This window comes from Podarcis bocagei, assembly GCF_964188305.1.
Source record: "Podarcis bocagei genome assembly, chromosome: 12".
NCBI lineage: Eukaryota > Metazoa > Chordata > Lepidosauria > Squamata > Lacertidae > Podarcis > Podarcis bocagei.
In genome coordinates this window covers 60665677-60686080 of record NC_138137.1, presented here as the reverse complement: position 1 = coordinate 60686080, position 20404 = coordinate 60665677, and the positions used below count along the sequence as shown (strand labels likewise).

The window sequence follows — 20404 nt, the reverse complement described above, 5'->3', positions numbered from 1 at the left end:
CTCTTATTGCATTTATAGAGGTAAAGGGACCCTGACCATTATGTCCAGTCGTGGCCGACTCTGGGGTTGCGGCGCTCATCTCACTTTATTGGCCGAGGGAGCTGGTGTACAGCTTCCGGGTCATGTGGCCAGCAGGACTAAGCCACTTCTGGCGAACCAGAGCAGCGCACGGAAATGCCATTTACCTTCCCGCCAGAGCAGTACCTATTTATCTACTTGCACTTTGACGTGCTTTCAAACTGCTAGGTTGGCAGGAGCAGGGACCGAGCAATGGGAGCTCACCCCATCACGGGGTTTCGAACTGCTGACCTTCTGATCTGCAAGTTCTAGGCTCAGTGGTTTAACCCACAGCGCCACTCGCGTCCCTTATTGCATTTATATCCAAACCCTATTCTATTCTATCCATTACACAACAAAGACGGGGAGATTCAGGCTTCATTTCAGGAGCACACAGTCTTGACAGAATAAAACTGACTAAAAATGGATCACCCACCTCCCAAGTTTGTAAAATACTGTTAAGTTTTGCTGCAGTAGTTTTGACTGTTTCAAGCGGGGGCTGTATAAAGCCCCCACTTGTTCATCAGAAGGAAAAATGAGGGTCAAGGAGGGGGTTTTTTGTTTTTGTTTTTAACCAAGGATGACCACTGCGTAGAAAACCGGTAGCTAAGCAGGTAGTTAAACAGCCATTTGAGTCCAGGCGGGGAAGCACCAAACACCTCAATATATCTTTACTTACAAATGAGGCCTGGTGGGTTGAAGGGGTGTGTGTGTGTGTGTGTGTGTGTGAGAGAGAGAGAGAGAGAGAGAGATGAATTGTGCAAACAGAGTAATAATAAATAAAATCCCTGAACCTTGGAAATGGCCAGAGTTTCATGCCATCCTCCCTTCCCTCCTGCAAGTGGGATTAGTCAGAGCATCCTTTGGACCCCTGACGAGATTCCTTTGCATTACTGTGTCACCACCTTCAAAAAACAACACAGAAGGAGGAATAAGGAAATATCTTACTAAGGGAGACCCAGGAAATGAGGAAACAGAAGAGGCATGTAGGGAATCTTTTGTTGGAGAGCGCTCTGGGCTATCTGCAGCCCCCGGATCTCCAAGCATCCTCCGGTGAGCATTGCTCTGGAAAAGGGATCCCCTTCTTCTCCAGGGCGCTCCAGCGACATAAACCAACTTGATTTATGCACACTAATCTTCTGGCATTGCACAGCAAGAAGAATGAACCATCCGTAGATCTCAACTCCCAAATATGGGAGCGGAGCAACCTCTATGGGCTTCCTCGGGAGCAGCGTCCCGGAATCTTACCCCCGAAGTTTTGGAGCCCAAAAAAGAAACGAAGGAGAAACTGAGCGACACACAATTCCTTTCCGGGCCGCGGGAGGCAGACGCAAACGCGGGGCGCAACAGCGAGGGCACTTTCGGTCTCGTTTCCATCCACCCGGGCGGAGCTTTTGCGCCCCAGCTGGGCGGGCGCGGAGGGGCGCAGGGGGGCTCGGCAGCGGCTCTCCAGCCCCCACAATCCCCGCTTTGTCTCCCGGACCTCGCGCATCACGCGGGGAGACTCGCACAAGAGGACAGCGCGGGCTGGGCGTGAGGACTCCTGCTGCCCTGGGCAGGCTTCGTGCCAGGAGGAGGGACCTCGGAGGGATGGACTTGGCATCGCCCATGGGCCCCGATCCCCCTTCCCTCTTGCAAGCTGAACGGGGACAGCGCAAGGCGCTCCCCACGCCCGGTCTCCCCGGGTCTCACCTCTGGCCAGGGAATCAGGAGGGAGATGCGCGCTCAGCTGAGCTTCCAGGAAGCCGCCGCTCTCCCCGCCCTCCTGAAGGGCGTCTGGGAACCAAAGGAGGCGCGATCGTGGGATGCTGAGCTCCGCGTCCATCCACCTCCAAGGCTGAGAGATTGTGGCACAGGGCCGGATCGAGGTATAAGCTCAACAAGCCATAGCTCAGGGCCCCACTCTCTGGGGGGGAGGGGGGGCAAAAACTTAAAGGGAAAAAACCCCTGGATGCACATTTCCAAAATATAAGATAAAAAGCAAATAAAATAAAACCTACATACAGCAACAGCGTTTTGTGTTGTGCAGGCTCCTCTGATGTAAGTCTTGGGCCCCGCCTGCTCCCTCAAATATCCCTGGTTTGCTCCTTTCTATATATAGGGTGCTTACATTCTGCTATTTATAAATATTAGTAGTTTGCATCATATATTTACACCTATTATTATTTCATGTTATAGCAAGTTTCTGGAGACTTTATGATGAGTCTTTGTAAATTGTGTTTCTAAAGGAACGTTTGTTATTGCCAAATGCCAATGTGTTTGCATTATTAAGTTCATTATGAATAAATCATTTTAAGTTAGAGCTTAATAATTATTTCACTATTAATATACTTCTTAATTGTATTTTACTATTAATATACTTCTTAATTGTATTTCAGTTCAACAATTACTTTGAAAACCCCCCACGTATTTTGTGATGTGCAAATGGCTTTAGATACCTATGAGGTCCGTAAATTACCATATAGCATATATTCAACACAAAAAACAGTGACCATTTGTTGTTGACAAAGGACAGCTGGACATAGAAAGGGTCCCATTACCTTCAGGAGCTGAGGGCCTCATCAAACCTCAATTCGGCCCTCTTCTGGCACACGCAAAATGCATTGTGGGTGGGCAGCTCGTGCCTGGAAAGGGGCCATTTCCCCAGCCCCCCCCCAAAGTGAGCATGGACGTCTTACTGAAAGACCCAACTTCAGTTCACCCCTCATCCCCTGGGGTAATTTCCAAGTGGTTGCAAAATAGCACAGACCTTCCTTTTTACAATAAATAAAACATTGTAAGAGTTTGTTTTGTTTCCAAAGGGCAAGTCTTAGAAGCGGATGGTTCTGCAGACTCAAAAGGAGGGTGCAGAAGACACTCGCCTCCCCCCCCCCAATCTGCTGTGTGTTTGTTACCAATGAGAGGAAGCAGGAGAAAGTAGGAGTCATGTCAACTTATTGAGAGGGGAGGGGGAAAGGAAATGAGAAGCATCAGGTGTGCAACAGATACCAGGTGTCCGGTTGCTGAGGCAGAAAGAGCTAAGTGATCTCAGGAAGGGAAGAAAAGGATGTTCCAGCTGCCTTGGAGCCTGGCCTCATAGACCAGCAGCTGCCAGTATGTTTCCCAGGGGCACAATTGTGCCCTCGACACCTTCCCCTGGTGAACACACACAGCCACTGAACTCCCCATGCCCACTGCCAGGGCCTGAGAGGGTTTTAGAGGCTCCAAGCATTTAAAAGATGTTGGTGCCCCCATATATATCTAATTCAACATATGAACAATAAGCTTATATTGATGGCCACCAACATGGATGACTTTAAAACAGGATTCTTGATTTATTTACCGCACACTGGCTTGTCCACCCTTCCTCAATCCCGTCCCTAGAAAACACCAGTCTGAGTGGTTTCCCCCCTTTTCACACTCCTCTCCATGGAACACCCCCTCTTCTGCTCCAAATCAGAGCAAACATCAATTCCTGGGAAAGACGATTGACGTTTGCTCCAACTGAGCGCCAAGGAGAGGGTTTCCTGTGGAGAGGCAGCAAAACAAGACGAAGTGTGGATAAGCCACAGAATTCCCTGGATCCAAAATGTGAAACACACTTTAGGCTTTAGGAGGTTGAGAAGGGAAAGGGGAATGAAGGTCGTGAAATAGTGCCACACGGAGGACGTGCAATAATGATGGGAGAACGCAAATTATCCTGCTGTGTTTATTGATGATACTGCTTCCGTTTACATTGGAGGATGAGATCTTCCTGGTCCTCCTCTGTCTTCTTTGGAAGCTGCTCTGTTTTTTGGGACACAGCACGAAAAAAGGGAGCTCAGGGCAGAAGTCGACGCCTGTTGGAAACAAACCCGGGGTAAGTGATTGGTGTGGAGTCAAGAGAAAGGGGGAAAGATGTCAAGGGGAAGAAGGAGGGGGGAGTTCTTAAATAAGCAAGAATTTACCTTTCCCCCCTTAAGCTCATGGAAGGAACCTCAGACGTCATCTAGCCCAACACTTCTGCGGTCTCTCAATAGGGAGCCCCCCCCCCCGCCGCCTCTGCTTAAAAACCTCTAATGAAATAGCATTTGGGGGGGGTTAAATGAGGGGGGAGAACCATGTGTGCCACCTTGAACTTGGAAGAAAAGATGGGATATAAATGCACTAAATTAATAAATTCTTTCCCAGGAACATGAAGTTCTTCCTAATGCTTTCCATTTTTCCTTGTACTTTTGAGCTGCTTGTTCAGCTCTTACCCTCTGGAGCAACCAAAAACTGTCAGCATCGCCCTAGAGCCAGTGCGCCAACTGGACTCATGTACCTCAACCCCGACTGGGCTGGGCGAGCTGGGTAGCACCGCCAGAGACCTTCTTCCTGCAGGAAACGGTCACAGTGCTGTGGACTCACAGCTTAGAGCTGAGAGCACCGGATTCACTGTCTCAATACTTCAGTCGTTGCGCAGCAGAGTTTTGCAGAGTCTTGCAGAGTATAAACCACTCGGAGAGCAGCTCTGTAAATATCTTCCTTTTATTCTATAACTACAACTATGGTACAAAACTATATACAGAGCTAAGTATTCTGAGCATAAAGCAATGCTATACTGAGAGTCTGCAGCTGCTCTTAGCAGCAATCTAATCTCTAGGATCTCTAACACTCTCACTCTCTCCGATACACTGACTGACTGACTCTCTCTCACACACACAGATATGTTGCTGGGCAGAATAATTAAATAGGCAGGACACGCCTCCTCTTCTCTGTGGAGAGTCAGCAGAGATCATCAGGAGATGGTCAGGAGATTCTTGGGTATGGGAGGGGTGAAATCTCCTCATCCTCCCCCATTTCATCCGACCATTTCAAGAATCTTTAACATAACTGCAATTTACACACATACTCCAAAAGTTGTTCTCTGCTTACAACCTTGGTTAACATATTTGCAGGTATCTCTCTTCCCGGTATATAACACACTTTTACAATACCATTGAATAAGCAGCTTCTGGAAAAATATTCACACACATTTCTTCCTCTCAGATACAAATTGACATTTCTAATTAGGCAGATTTGAACAAACCATTTTCAGAACTGAAATACACGCTTTCCTTCAAATATCAGGTAAGGAAATAAATGCAGCGTTTTGTGCTACTACTCTCAGCACACTTCATGCCTTGTTTAAAAACCCCACCAGAGTTGCTCGTGACCGCAGTCTTTGCAAACTCTTCAGAAAACCTTTTCGGTGGTACACCCTTGGTTGTTCTCTCGGATCTGCGCAAAACTCTTTGATTCTCTTGTTCTGGTGCTTCCTCCTCTTTAGGAGAATGGGGAGCTAAAGTATATGAAGCTGCTAAGTCTGAGTCAGCGTCAGACTCACCTGAGGCTTTTGGGCTCTGATAATCTGTGCCATCATCTGGAACTACATTGGCATCAGGATTATCACCACCAACAACACTTGCCTCCCTCTTAACTTTCTTTGCCCCTTTTGCACCATCATCACAAATGGGATGGCACTGAAAAACACCAACTCTGTCCCATTGTGGATTGTCATCAATACTCCTGGTCAGCCTTATGGTTTTCGTGTCTGTGATCAGAACACGATAAGACCCTTTCTCATAACCTAGGAAAATACCATGTTCTCCAGGCTTGCTCAGTTTGTCACGCTGCGAGGTGTGCACCCAAACCTTCGAACCAAAAATTTTAAAATGCTTTACACATGGCTTTCTTCCGTGAAGCATCTCATATGGGGTGCAATTTACACTAGACTGGTACCTCCTGTTATACACGTGACAGAAAAACGAAAGAGCTTCAGCCCAATAGGGATTGGGCAGCCCCGAATCATGTAACAGTGTTCTGATTCCTTGCTGCAGGGTGTGGTTTACTCTCTCACATAAACCATTCTGCCAGGGTGATCTGGGCGTGGCGGTCCTATGCTCAATGCCCTGTTCAGAGATAAAACTCTCAAACTCTTCTGAACAAAACTCTCCACCCTTGTCTGTGAAAAGAAAACGTACATTCTCATTATGTACATTTCTGAGCCATTTACAAAACTGACGAAACTTGGTAAAGGCTTCAGACTTTTTCTGCAGCACATAGACCCAGACATATTCCGAATAGGAGTCTATCAGAACCATGAAAAACCTTGAATTGCCTCTAGAGAGCGCTAGAGGCCCCACTAAGTCTGCATGAATGACTTCATATGGTTTCTTGGCCTCTCTCCCAGACTCTGTACCTTTGGGAGCTTGCCTTGCCTTACTCTCTGCACAAGAAACACATTTCATGTGGTAGGGACATTCTTTCAACCTCATACCCTGAACCATATCAGGCATTTTTGCCACAGCCTGGAAATTCAGATGAGCATAAATACGGTGATAATAATGAATACATTGGTCATGCAACTTCTCATTCTTATCTACAGACAAATTGCAACACTCTTTCTCAGTTGCTTCTGCAGTGCCTGTACCTGAAACAAAAGGCAATTGGTACAATCCATTTACACATTTTGCATACAAAATGAGCTTGCTATCTCTAAGAATTTCACAGCGAGATTTAGCAAACACCACCTTAAACCTTTGACGATCAAGCTGAGAAACACTCAATAAATTGTCCTGAATATCAGGTGCATACAGGACATTCTTAATAGTTGCATTCAGGCTCTTTAAGAACACAGTTCCCTGAGCCACACTTGTGAGAACTGTCCCATCTGCTTGATGAATTTCTTTCTCTTGCTTCTCAAGCTGAACAAAGAGATTCTTATCTTTGGCCACGTGGTTTGAACAGCCAGAGTCGACCACGAAGAAACTCCGCCCACGTTGACTGGAACAGCGAGAGATCAAGGCCTTTGAAGTAGCAGGTGCTTGGGGATTTCTTCCTCCTCCCCCTCTGCCTCTGAAGTTTCCCTTCTTCTTTGAAGACTTCTTGCACTGGAAACTCAAATGGCCTTGTGCTCCACACGAAAAGCACCGCTTCAATTTCAAAGCTTTAACAGCAGCAGTTTCACTTTCACTTTCCCCTGCTGAAGACTCAGGCACATTTTCAAGCACATTTTTAACAGCACAGTTTTCCCGGCTTTCTCTAACAGCCTGTCTGCGATCCCACTCATTCAGAAGCACGCAAGACACATAATCTTCTGTTAGCCGGTCAGAAGGCATTGTGGAAATCTGGGCAGCCACTCCATCATAAGACTCATCTAGGCTATTGATCATCAGCATTGCAAACACAGCCTCTGAAATAGCCAGGTCTCGCTGAACAAGGTCCTGTCTGAGACGCTTTAATTGAGATAGATGGCTAGGCAAATCACCACCTTTCTCCAACTGCAGCCTGCACAGCTTCTTAAAGAAAATCACACTGGAACCAGCATTCTGCCTCAGATGCATGTCTCTCAACTTATGCCAAACAGCTTGTGCAGTCTCTTGACCCTCTAAGTTCACCAGCAAGTGGTCTGAAACACTCAAAACAATTGTCCCTCGGGCTTTCATGTCTGCAGCATGCCATTCAGCCCAATCATCATCATCCTCATCGGGAGGGTCATCTTCTATCGTGTGAAATAGCTTTTCCCTCTGTAAAAGCGCTTTCATCTTTACTTGCCAAACTCCATAGTTTTCAGGCATGAGGAGGGGAAAGGACAGAGCCATCTGGCCAGAATGTGCACAGGCCATGTCTGCTATTACTTAGAGCAAGACACTTCCCTCGTGCAACACAGAAAAAGCCTTGACTCCTTCAGCCACTCTCTCTCCCACTCAGAGCGCAATTAACAGGCAAACAGGGATGCTATCTTCTTCCTTTGGCAGTCAGCAACATACCTCCATAAATCAAGCAGCAGCAACAGCAACAGCGGCAGCTTGAATACTCTGCTCCAAAACAGCTCTGCTTCTGGGCACCGCAAATCAGTCCAGCATGCAGCGTCCGTTCCACCGTCCAGCAAACAGCAACAGAAACCTCTGGCGACTGGGACGCCTGGGACGCCTGGGATGACTGGAACAACGCCAGGTCAGACGACTGCAACAACGACTGGGCCCATAACCGATGTCAGCATCGCCCTAGAGCCAGTGCGCCAACTGGACTCATGTACCTCAACCCCAACTGGGCTGGGCGAGCTGGGTAGCACCGCCAGAGACCTTCTTCCCGCAGGAAACGGTCACAGTGCTGTGGACTCACAGCTTAGAGCTGAGAGCACCGGATTCACTGTCTCAATACTTCAGTCGTTGCGCAGCAGAGTTTTGCAGAGTCTTGCAGAGTATAAACCACTCAGAGAGCAGCTCTGTAAATATCTTCCTTTTATTCTATAACTACAACTATGGTACAAAACTATATACAGAGCTGAATATTCTAAGCATAAATCAATGCTACACTGAGAGTCTGCAGCTGCTCTTAGCAGCAATCTTATCTCTAGGATCTCTAACACTCTCACTCTCTCCGATACACTGACTGACTGACTCTCTCTCACACACACAGATATGTTGCTGGGCAGAATAATTAAATAGGCAGGACACGCCTCCTCTTCTCTGTGGAGAGTCAGCAGAGATCATCAGGAGATGGTCAGGAGATTCTTGGGTATGGGAGGGGTGAAATCTCCTCAAAAACAACCCTGTTCCATCCTCCTTTTCCAAGCTGGAATTTGTCTACCATGTAAGTCATCAGCAAATGGAAAAGACAGCGGCCCCATTCTTATTCTTTGTACCCTACCTTCTTTGATTTCTTCTTCTGCTGCCCTTCAGGGATTTCTCCAGCATTCATTTCATCCTCCACTGGTTCCCCTGCTGCTGTCTGCTTTGAAGTCTCCCCAGGATTCCTTCCATCTGACCTCAGTGACATCTCCATCGGACACGGCTCGAGATACGGCTGGTCCCCGTTCTCCTGAACCACCTTCTCAATCAGAGACAGCAGCTCTTCCGCCTGGCTGGCCCTTTCCTCTCCCGTCCCTCTGTTGTTGAAAGCGCAGCAACGGCCCTTGCATTTTCTCACCAAATCCTGCAGGACTCTGTTTCCAGACAGCCCTATGTACTCCTCTAGCCTTTCTGTCTCTAGGTCTTCCTTGCGGGTGAACAAGACAATCATGTACTTTGTGGCCTCTGGGCCAAAGACCTCCTCCACCCTCTTGGCGGCCACAGTGTCTTCCTCGGTGAAACGACCGGCCTGCGTCACAAACACCAGGGCATGGGGACCTGGCTCACAGAGAGAGAGGCACTTCTGGACTTCCAGAATATCATGCTGTGTTTGAGGATGAGCATCAAAAATGGCCGGAGTGTCAATGATGACGACTTGTTTCCCCTTCCACTTCTCTGCCCGGACTTCTCTGCTGCATGTCTGGGTCACTGGCTTTGGGGAGAGTTTGGACTCAAAGGTCTTCTTCTCCCCCAGAAGGGTGTTTCCTGTGGCACTTCTGCCTCCGCCAGACTTCCCAACAAGAACAACCCGCAGTTCGGAATCCTTCTGGGAGAGACTCAGGTTCCCAGGCTCTGTTGGGAAGGAATAAGGAATGTTCATATTAATCACACTTCCCTTTCCTCCATGCTTCCCATGCACAGTCCTCAGGTTATAGCTCTGTGTCCAATGACCTGGTCTTGGTTTCCCCAAGAAACCCTGCTCTTTAAAGATGAATCAGAGCAAATGTCAATCCTTGGGAAACCTGAATTGACGTTACATGTTACAAGGAAGGAGTTTCCAACTAAACAGCAGGAAGAACTTTCTGACAGTAAGAGCTGTTTGACAGTGGAAAGGGTCTCCCTTGGGAGGTGAGGGGCTCTCCTTCCTTGGAGGTTTTTAAGCAGAGGTTGGATGGCCGTCTGTCATGGATGCTTGAGCTGAGATTCCTGCATTGACGGGGGTTGGACTAGATGGCAATGGGGCTCCCTTCCAATTCTATGATTCTATGGCATTTGCTTTGATTCAGCTTTAGACAGTCAGTTGTTGTGGGGAAACCTCACAGCAAAAAAACAAACAAACAAACATTCTCGAACACAGAGTTTCAAATCATGGATGTGTGCCTGGAATGTGGTGGGTAAAATATCAGTGTGGATAATCTCTCAGTGTCAACTGAAACAACATTCAGGGCTTTCTGGTCCCCATTTAAGGTGTTATCCAGGGCTTTCAAGTCCACACTGACCTGGGTTCCTTGGAGCTTCTCTCCCTCCATCGGTCGCCCCAGATCCTCCTGGGATTGGCAGGGAGTTCCTTTCTTCCTGTCCTGTTGGTTGGGGAGGCTCAGGGTGCCGCAGTGACGTGGTGTGGCCAGGGCTTCCCAGTGGTGAAGATGCGATTGTGGAGTCTTTTCCCCTGGTGATCCCATTCAAACTTTCTGAAACAATATTCAAACCAAAACAACCATCCATTGAAATTGACATTTCTCCATGTCAGAGCAGCCAAGTAAGGTGTAGGAAAACGTATATACTAGGGTATATGTTGAAATGTGGAGAGCTGTGCTTAATTTGGGGGGAAAGTGAGGAGGAGAGAGAAGTCAAAACTTAAGAGATTCTCCCATATGTAGCCAGGAGGAAGAACACAGATGTCCACCTGCCTGTGTCCTGGCTAGCACTGACTCCACTCTGGACATTATGAAAGAGGGTCTGAAGGGGCTTCTAAGCACATTCAGCCGAACACAATTAGAAGCCACCCCACAACCAGGAGCCCCAATGACCCAGAATTTCCAACCATTGGGTTGCTGGGCACATGGTTTGCATGTGTGAATCAAATGCCTGCATAGGTCTCATGTGCTGAATTGCATAAAGCAAGCAAACTCTTGCACCCATCTCCATAATTTGCAAAATGTTTGCAAGTTACAGAGCCACCCCCTTCTAGGTGCAGGATTCTGCTCTCCTTTGGGCTCTTCCTTGTACAAAGAAGAAGAGCAGGTATTTGGTGGGTCTCTTTAAGGAAGGGCTACCTTGGGAAACTTAACCCAGGGAGGTCTCTAACTGCTTCAGAATCATAATTTGACTCTACCTTCAGGGAATTCATTTGGTCCTCCTTTGTCTGTGTCCATTGCTTCTTCCTCTGGTTTCATTTCAGCTGCGCTTCTTGTAGGTCCTCTTGGAAACAGCTCAAGGAAAGGCTTGTTCTGGTTGTCTATCATCATCTGCTCGATTTTCACCAGCAGCTCCTTCACTTGTGGCTCCTGCTCATCTCTTGTTGTTCTGTTGTTGAAAGCGCAGCAACGGCCCTGGCACTTCCCCACCAAATCCTTCAGGGCTCTGTTTCCAGACAGCCCTATGTACTCCTCTAGGCTTTCTTTCCCTATGTCTTCTTTGCGGATGAACAAGACAATCATGTACTTTGTGGCCTCTGGGCCAAAGACCTCCTCCACCCTCTTGGCGGCCACAGTGTCTTCCTCGGCAAAACGGCCGACCTGCGTCACAAACACCAGGGCGTGGGGTCCTGGCTCACACAGAGAGAGGCACTTCTGGATCTCTGCATTATTCTGCTGCTCTGGAAGGCAGGTCTCAAAAATGGCCGGAGTGTCAACGACGACAACTAGCTTTCCTTCCCATTTCTCTGCCCGGACTTCTCTCCTGCAGGTCTGGGTCACTGCCTTCGGTGAAGATTTGGACTCGAACTTCTTTTCGCCCAAAATGGTGTTTCCTGTGGCACTTCTCCCTCCTCCCGTCTTCCCAACAAGAACAATCCGTAGATCTTCATTGAGGTTTCTGCTCTCATGTGCTTTGGTGGTCTCTGGAAAGAAATTAGGAAGATGTCTAGGAATCCAGGACTGAACTGTTTTAAAAGGATGTCAGTTTCATGGCACGTTGCAGTAGCCCAACTGAGAGATTACCTCGTAGAAACACCACCCAGGTTCTTATTCTCAAGAAAGACCCTAAGCTGGCATGTCAGCCAGGAATGAAAACAATATATTGACCTGGCCACACTCACACCTTGGAGACCCAAGTCAGCAACTCTTCCTGCAGCACCACTAAGTCTTGTTCCTTAAGGGAGAGTTTGCTGCTCATTTCCAGATTTGTGGGCCTGCCGCTTACCTGGGAATTCGCTCCTGAATTGCCACCGTCCAGGGTCCATACACTGCAACAAGCACCTGGGGTCACCTCACCCTTCCAACTGTGGCCCACAAATGGTCCAACCTTCCCCATTCCCATCACGTGGTTCTTTCAGAGGAGGGTCAGGAGAAGGGACTTACCTCTAACTTCTTCTCTCCGTTCATCCATTGTCCAGGCAGATTGCTGAGCTGGAAGAGAACCAGAAAATGAAGTTCATTAGCTCCTGCTTTGCCCAAACTCCTCTCCACCACCAGAGGAAGCTTATGATGTAAACACAACCCTGAAAGAACCTCAAAGCACCATATTCTGCCCCTGCAGATTTGGGATTCAATTACTAGGGAGGCAGCTGGTCACTTTTTTACATGCATTGGTCCTAAATTAGGTTTGCTAATTTTTCCTATTGATAATTTCATTGTTCTATCTTTTTGGAAATGGCTTTGAGAGTGTGTGGTTTTTATCACCAACAGGTGTATAAGCATTAATAAATAAACATGCCTAACACTTTGCCCTTCACAATCTCTTGCAGGAATCTTCCCACCCTCTACAACTGCATGCATACTTGCTTCGCCCTCACCAGTGTTCAAATGGTTAAAAAAAGCACCCGGATATTCCCTTCCTCCACCCAGAGCTGCATCTCCCCCCCCCCAATACCTGCTTCTGCCTTGGGGGTCCCTGGCATCCTGGCCTGATATCCTCCCTTCTGCAGCCCCCAGGCAGGTGGACTGGTTTGGGGAGGGCCCTGAACAGCTGCAGCCACTCAGGATGATGGTCTGTCCTGATGAAAATACCCTCCAGAGATATGACCACCTATTAAAGGCAGCTGCTTTTCAGTGGGGAGGGGGCTGATGCCAACCACCTCCAGAGCCTCTCCCCCTTCCCAACCTCCAGTCAGCAGACTCTCTCCCACTTGCTTCCTTCTGCTGCTGCTGAATGTCACCATTTCAGGTCCGTCCGTCCCCCCCCGGAACCTCCCCACTCAGAAGCCCTGGAGATGCTACTGTCTGTCAGTGTGGACAGTACTAATCTAAATGGACCAGTCAGTCTAGTTCAGTACAAAACAGCTTCCTATTTCCTCCATGTGAATTGGGGCAGGGGGCACAGCTCAGCAGCTGAGCATCTGGTTTGCATAGAGATGGTCTCGGATTCAACCGCTGGCATCTCCAGGTGGGGCATGGCTGAGCCAGGTGACATCTCCTTGCAAAAGGAGCTTCAGATGTTCCTAATAATAATAATAATAATAATAATAATAATAATAATTATACCCCGCCTTCCCCAGCCAAGACCGGGCTCAGGGTGTCTAACACCAAATATAAAAACAATTGATTGAAATACAGCTTAAAAAACAAGATTAAAACACAACATTAAAACATTAAAATGCAGCCTCATTTCAGTGGAAACTCAATCAAAAACTTTTTTGGGGATAAAAATGTCAAGTCTTCACCAAGTCTAACTATCCAGACTGGTCCTATATGGGCCAGGAAAAAGCCAGGGAAGTCTCCAAATAGGAGCCCCCTAAGCCAAGAAAGGAAACGGTACCTTCTTTGTGACGCCTCTGGAGCTTGAAGAAGACTCTCGTGTCCGATGGTCCCTCTGCTCTGCAGTTTCTTCTCTCCCTCTCTGTCGATGGCAGACTCTGTTCTGAGCTGAATAAAATGGAGATGGCAGGGATGAGCTCCACACACCCACCCCAAAAGCATTCATGGCTAGCAGCCAGATCATGTTCTGAGAAGCCAAAACAGCTTCCCGGAATTGCATTTCTGTTTCTATTGGCTACAAGAGAGGACAAAACTGCCCTCTGGGAGGACAATTTAAGAGGAGCTGCATTTGGTCTCCTGAAGTTCTGGGAGAAGCACCCAAGAGCAGCAGGAAGAGGAGGAGGAGGAGGAGGAGGAGGAGGAGGAGGAGGAGGAGGAGGAGGAGACCCACACCTCAGAAGGACCACACGGAGGGAGACCCGCACCTCAGACGGACCACAGGTTGGTATTTGGGAACAGGGAGCAGCAGCCACAAGGTCTGACTTTAAGTCTTCTGTATCTCAACCTGCCTCAGAGATGTTCAAGGTCCGCTTTGTTTGACCTGTTGCTAGAGGCTGGGTTAGAGCTCTCGGAAGCAAAACTTTGGCTTGCGTGTATAATCATGAATCGTTTCCTTTTGATTAAATTAGCAGTTAAAGGAGCCTGACAATCTGCAGGAACATCCTTCTAGGGGTTTTAAAGTTTATTTGTAAAAGAGCATGTCCTTCCCCGCCCCGCCCCCCCGGCAGAATTGCCTGAAATTTGCAAACATGGAGACTGACAAATCCCAAAATTAGAGCTGGGGGGGGGGGGTTGGTACAAAAAGACAAAGAAAAAATCAGTAGGGGGAAGATGGAAATAACTTCTTCTGCCCCACACCAGGGATTTTTCGGAACACAGCTTCTCCCTGCAAGAAAGAAATCTCTCCATTGAATTGGATAGAGAAAGGAGAGGCAGAGGAAAGAGAAAGGGTCTCTCTGAAAAATCAATCCTTCGTTGGCATCTCTTCCCAAATCACTGAATTCAGGGATCAAGACCTCGGCTCGCCGGTCAAAGTGAACTCTCCCCCTTCCCTCCTTTGTTCTCTCCAGCCCATCCGCACTCGAACTCAGAGCAAGGGAGTCTTTCGCCATGAAGGAGAATCAGTTCAGCTGCCCTGCATGCAGAAGGTCCGAGGTTTGACCCCCGGCCTCTCCAGGTGGGGCTGGGGGAGAGACTTGGGCCTGGGAAGCGCCTGCCAGTCAGTGCAGGCGACATTGCGCGAGACGGAGCAAGGGTCCCACTCTGCGCAAGGCGACGCCTGGGGTTCCCAAACGCAGAAAGAGAAGCGCACCTTCTTCTCTGCGTTGTCAGAGAGCAGCTGCGCTTGATGGGCGTTATTCTCTCTCTCTCTCTCTCTCTCTCTCTCTCTCTCTCTCTCGTGTGGACCAGGGACTCTGTTCAGAGGGGAATAAAACGGGGAGGGGCGAATCCAGCCCCCCTCTCACCCTGCAGTGCCACCAAATATTTCTGGCTAGCAGCCCAGAGCCCTTTCTGAGAAGTCAGGGAGGTTTCTCTGACTTGTTTCTCATTCACCAAAAGAGAATTGCCAAGCGGAGACGACTCTGCTCGCCCCATTGAGTCTTCCGCGGCGCTTGCAGAAGCACCCGAGAGCCAGAGGAACCCCACACTTCCCTCAGACCCACAGCTTGGTGTTGGGAAGGCGTGAGCGGCAGCTGCAAGAGTTGAAGGTCCGAGTCTGCAGGTTTGGGAAGCAGATCAGTCTGTGTTGGAGATGCTCCGTGTCTTTCCTGTTTGCCTTTTAATTTGGGACTCTTGTTAGACATGTGGGGAACGCAGCTTTGTTTCCGCCCCCTCCTCCCACCCCCTACAATTGTGACTCTCGAAATGGCTGTAACATTCTTTCCCCCTTCCGTCCTAGGAAACTTTTAGGCGAAGGAGCCTCTGCACACAGAGTTACGCCTGCCAACCTGCAGGCAGAGACGGCCAGGCAGGGGCCCCCAAACTGGGAGGTACCACCCCGTGCTTGGGGCTTGGGGGGCAGTGGGGTTGCCATGGGGGGCAGGGGGCCCTGGAGGTCAAATGGCTTTGAAAAGCTGGTATCACTGAATCAAGTTCACCAGTATGGTTGAGTGAATTAAACGAAATAGTTCTGAATGATTGTGCAATGGTTGCTGTCCTGCAAAATGTTACTGGGTTACTACCTAGCTTAGTGGGTTGTGCAAAATGCTATTCTGAATAATACTTTTTTATACAGTAGATTAGGGGGCAATGGAGATGGGTTTATGGGACCAAGAGGGAGTGGCCCAGAAAAGTTTGGGTTTTCGCACAGGGAACCTTTCAAAGGGCATTTGTAAAAAACTCTGGAGTGGGGGGGTTTCTGCCAAAAATGGCTGCAATCTGCTGACATGGTTACCCTTTCTAAGGGTCTGGCAGTTTCCCACAATGAATTTCTTCAATGGTTGAACAAATTAGCTTCAAAAGTCTGTCCTCAGGGGCAAAGTTAGCCTTTTTTTCCACCTGGGTCTGTGAGTAGTAGTGAGGATATTTACTCTGGTGGGAAACCCCATTAAGTTCTGTGGAACTTACTCCAGGAAAATGTGGGAAAGACCCCTGTACAGTGGTACCTTGGGTTACAAACACCTCGGGTTACAAACTCTGCTAACTCCGAAGTAGTACCTCGGGTTAAGAACTTTGCTTCAGGATGAGAACGGAAATCTCCTGCCTGCGGCACAGCGGCAGCGGGAGACCCCATTAGCAAAAGCGTGCCTCAGGTTAAGAACGATTTCAGGTTAAGAACGAACCTCCGGAACGAAGTTTACAATCTGAGGTACCACTGTGCTCTGACACCAGAATTAATTTTGCAGTAGAATTTTTAGGGTTTCTTATCAAGCAGGAGGACACTGAGAGATGCACCTCAGATTCTTCTCTTATAATATTATCAGACTGAGCAAGGCAACCATGCGGGTGGCAGGTTTATGGTGACTCATGCAGGCCTTTGACCAGAGGCACAATGAAGGAGCGCAAGGAGGTCTCAAAGGGAGAGATGTGTCTGAAACACCACATAAAAAAAGTTCTATCCTTCTTTAACACTGATTGGTCAACTATGCCCAGGAGAAAGGCCTCTGGTTTCTTCAGGAAGGTATATTTAAATACCCTTTTCAGTTCATTATATATCATTTCCCAGAAAGCCTTAATCCTTGGGCACGTCCACCAAAGGTGAAAGAATGTACCTTCAATTTCTTTACACTTCCAACATTTATTATCGGGCAAATGATATATCTTTGCAAGCTTGACTGGGGTCATGTACCACCTATACATCATTTTCATAATATTCTCTCTTAAGGCATTACATGCCGTGAATTTAATCCCGGTGGTCCACAACTTCTCCCAGTCAGCGAACATAATGTTATGGCCTATGTCTTGTGCCCATTTTATCATTGCCGATTTTACTGTTTCTTCCTCAGTATTCCATTTCAACAGCAGATTATACATTCTCGAAAGTGTCTTTACATTGGGTTCCAACAATTCTCTTTCTAACTTTGATTTTTCCACCTGGAAACCAATTTTTTTGTCCAAGTTATATACCTTTCTTATTTGGAAATAATGTAACCAGTCTCGCACCTTCTCCTTAAGCTTGTCATAACTCTGCAATTTCAGTTTGTCACCTTCCTGTTCTAGAATTTCCCAGTATTTTGGCCATTTAGCCTCCATGTTCAGTTTTTTCAAAGCTTTCGCTTCCATAGGTGATAGCCACCTTGGTGTTTTACTCTCTAAAAAATCTTTATACCTTATCCAGACATTAAACAGTGATTTCCTGACAATATGGTTTCTAAATGCCTTATGTGCTTTAACCTTGCCATACCAAAGATATGCATGCCACCCAAATATATTGTCATACCCTTCAAGGTCCAATACATCCGTGTTCTCAAGAAGCAGCCATTCCTTCAGCCAGCAAAAAGCTGCTGACTCATAGTAAAGTTTTAAGTCTGGCAGGGCAAACCCCCCTCTGTCTTTAGCATCTGTTAGAATTTTAAATTTTATTCTGGGCTTTTTGCCCTGCCAGACAAATCTAGATATGTCTCTTTGCTACTTCTTGAAACAATCCATCTTATCAATGATTTGTAGTGATTGGAATAAAAATAACATCCTCGGCAATACATTCATCTTAATAACAGCGATTCGACCCAGCAAGGAAAGCTTCAAATTTGTCCAAATTTCTAAATCCTTTTTCAACTCTGACCAACATTTCTCATAATTGTCTTTAAATAAATTCCCGTTCTTGGATGTCATGTTCACCCCCAAATATTTAACCTTCTTTACCAATGTTAATTCTGTCTCCTTCTGAAACCTCTCTCTATCGGTGTCAAATTTTTCTCCAAAACCTTAGTTTTCATTTTGTTCAACTTAAAACCTGCCACTTGACCAAAATCCTGGATTACTTCTAATGCCCTCTTGGTGCTAGATATCGGCTCCTGTAATGTCATCACTAAATCATCTGCAAAGGCTTTAAGCTTATATTGTTTAACTCCGACCTGAATACCTTTAATCATTTGGTCCCTTCTAATCATATTCAGCAAAACCTCCAGGACCGAAATGAAAAGCAATAGGGAAATTGGGCAACCTTGTCGTGTCCCTTTCTCAATTTTAAACTCTTCTGTAACCATATTATTTACTATCAGTTTAGCCTTTTGTTCAGAGTATATCGCACCTATACCATTTTCAAAGTTCTGACCAACCCCCATCCCATGAAGATTTTTCTTCATAAAAGTCCAGGAAATATTGTCGAAGGCTTTCTCCGCGTCTACGAAAATCAAAACTGCTTTTGTATTAATGTTCACCTGCAGCTTTTCTAGAATGTCAATTACATTCCTCGTATTGTCCGATAAGTGTCTTCTACGAAGAAAGCCGGCCTGGTCTTTATGTATCACTTCTGCCAAAACTTTTTTCAATCTTCTGGCCAAAATATCTGCAAAAATTTTATAATCCACATTGAGTAGGGATATGGGGCGGTAGTTCTTTAATTGTGTCTTTTCCTTCTCAGTTTTCAGTATAAGTGTGATGTAAGCTTCTTTCCACATCTCCGGTGCCTTTTCCCCTTCCATAATTTCATTATAAACCTCCTTCAAAGGTTGGATCAAATAGTCTTTTAAGGTTCTATAGTACTTGTGTTTTTTTTTTAAATTAAATTTTTATTGAAGTTTTAACAAATCACCACAATACAATAACAACACCATAACAATAACATACTAACAAACACACACACAAAAACACACACGTATAACTCCAGTTTTTACTTTCTTTTAGCTTACTTTCACGACTTCCTCATACCTTCCCTTTCTGTATTCCAATTTTGAATTCAATTGTCAGCAAATTAAGGTTCTATAGTACTTGGAGGTTAATCCATCAGGCCCTGGAGATTTGCCCAGTTGCATATTCTGAATCGTGCCTTCCACCTCTTGTTCAGATATTTTGGAGTTCAATAAAACTTTATTTTCTTGAGATTTTTTTTTTTTTTTTTTTGGTAATCCATTTGATTTCAAAAATTGATCAATTTTTGACTCATTCTGCGGCCCTTGTGTGTAGAGTTGTTTAAAATATCTCTGGAAGCAGCTTCTAATCTCCTGTGGTTTCTGTATACTCTTTCCACCAACTTCAAGGTTAGTAACCGTATTTAGTTTTTGTCTCTTCTTCAACTGCCATGCTAATAGCTTTCCACATTTATTGGTTGATTCGAAAGTCTTTTGTCTCATCTGTTTAACTTTCCATTCAATGTCCTGATTTATCATTTTCATATATTGTACTTGATATAACTTAATTTCTCTCAAAATCTCTTGAGATTTTGGTTTAAGTCTCAATTTTTTCTCTCCTTCCCTTATTTTCTCCAGGATCTTCTCCTTTTTCTCATTTTGAGTTTTCCTTTTTATTGCATTTTGTTGTATCAAAAACCCTCTCATTACGGCTTTACTTGCGTCCCAGATTGTTCTTTTCTCCACTGTGGTCTTCAAATTTATCTCGAAATAGTCTATTATAGTTTTTTGGGCCTTCTTGGTAATTTCTGAATCTCTAAACAAGGCGTCGTTCATCCTCCATCTGAAGGAACCAGTCAATGTTGGTTTCATTTCCATCTTCACAGGGTTATGGTCGGAGCAAGTTTTTGGGCAGATTTCCACTTTTCGAATCTTGGGAGCCATTCCTGTAGTTATCCAGATTTGATCAATCCTTGTCCAGGTCTTTTGAGCTTCAGAAAAGAATGTCCCCTCTTTACTCAGGGGATTCTTCGTTCTCCAAATATCAATTAAGTCCATATTGTCTGTCAATTCAAAAAAGGTTTTCGGTAGTCTTCCATCTTTTGTCACCACTTGTCTTTCCGATTTATCCATATTTGTCGATACCACTCCATTCATATCGCCCAACATGACGATGTTAAAGTCCATAAAGTCCAACAATGTCTCATGCAGTTCCTTATAAAATTCTGACTTCCCCTCATTTGGTGCATATATTCCTACTATCAAAAATTTCTCACCTTGATATTGTATTTCAATAGCCACATATCTTCCTTGGTCATCCTTAAAAATAAATTTAGGTGATAGATTTTCTTTTGCATAGATCACCACTCCTCTCTTTTTAACTTTGTCTGATGAGATAAATTCTTGTCCTAGTCTTTTGTTAATTAAAACTTTCCTATGTGTTCTGATCACGTGGGTTTCTTGCAAACATATTGTCACGGGAATTGGGGTTGCTTGTGTGTAAACCTCTAGCTGTTCCAAACTGCTTAGGGGCGGTTGTGTCTTTCCCTGACTGAGCAGCTTGGGTGCTGCTGCTCAGTCGCTCGACGAATCCGTGAGTGGGCGTCTCCTAAATTTCCTCCAGCATAAGAATTCCTTAACTGACAAC

At 46.3% G+C, this 20404-nt stretch overlaps 2 protein-coding genes across 9 annotated transcripts in view; one reads left to right on the top strand and one right to left on the bottom strand.

Annotated features, from left to right (window-relative positions):
* The window catches only part of LOC308569663 (GTPase IMAP family member 7-like), a 162793-nt gene that overhangs the window by 125800 nt on the left and 16589 nt on the right, over positions 1-20404 (top strand). The window contains exon 2 of one of the 8 annotated variants that reach the window (XM_081163858.1): positions 13950-13969. The exons of 2 other annotated variants lie outside the window; for them this stretch is intronic. Coding sequence is in view for 2 of the 6 variants with exons in the window: in XM_081163857.1 (XP_081019983.1) it covers positions 14639-14676 (38 nt within the window). In the remaining 4 variants the exon portion in view is untranslated. Of the gene's footprint in view, positions 1-13889; positions 13970-14623; positions 14706-14907; positions 15252-20404 lie in introns of those variants that run through there. 5 more of the 8 variants (XM_081163861.1, XM_081163857.1, XM_081163860.1 and 2 more) reach the window with 5 other exon arrangements.
* Positions 3732-13846, bottom strand: LOC308569578 (GTPase IMAP family member 8-like). Its single transcript, XM_081163678.1, has 5 exons — positions 13530-13846; positions 12134-12176; positions 10948-11673; positions 8692-9464; positions 3732-3875 (listed from the first exon to the last, which is right to left on the bottom strand). The coding sequence occupies exons 1-5, from the start codon at positions 13746-13748 to the stop codon at positions 3768-3770; spliced, it is 1869 nt and encodes a 622-aa protein (XP_081019804.1). The 5' UTR covers positions 13749-13846; the 3' UTR covers positions 3732-3767.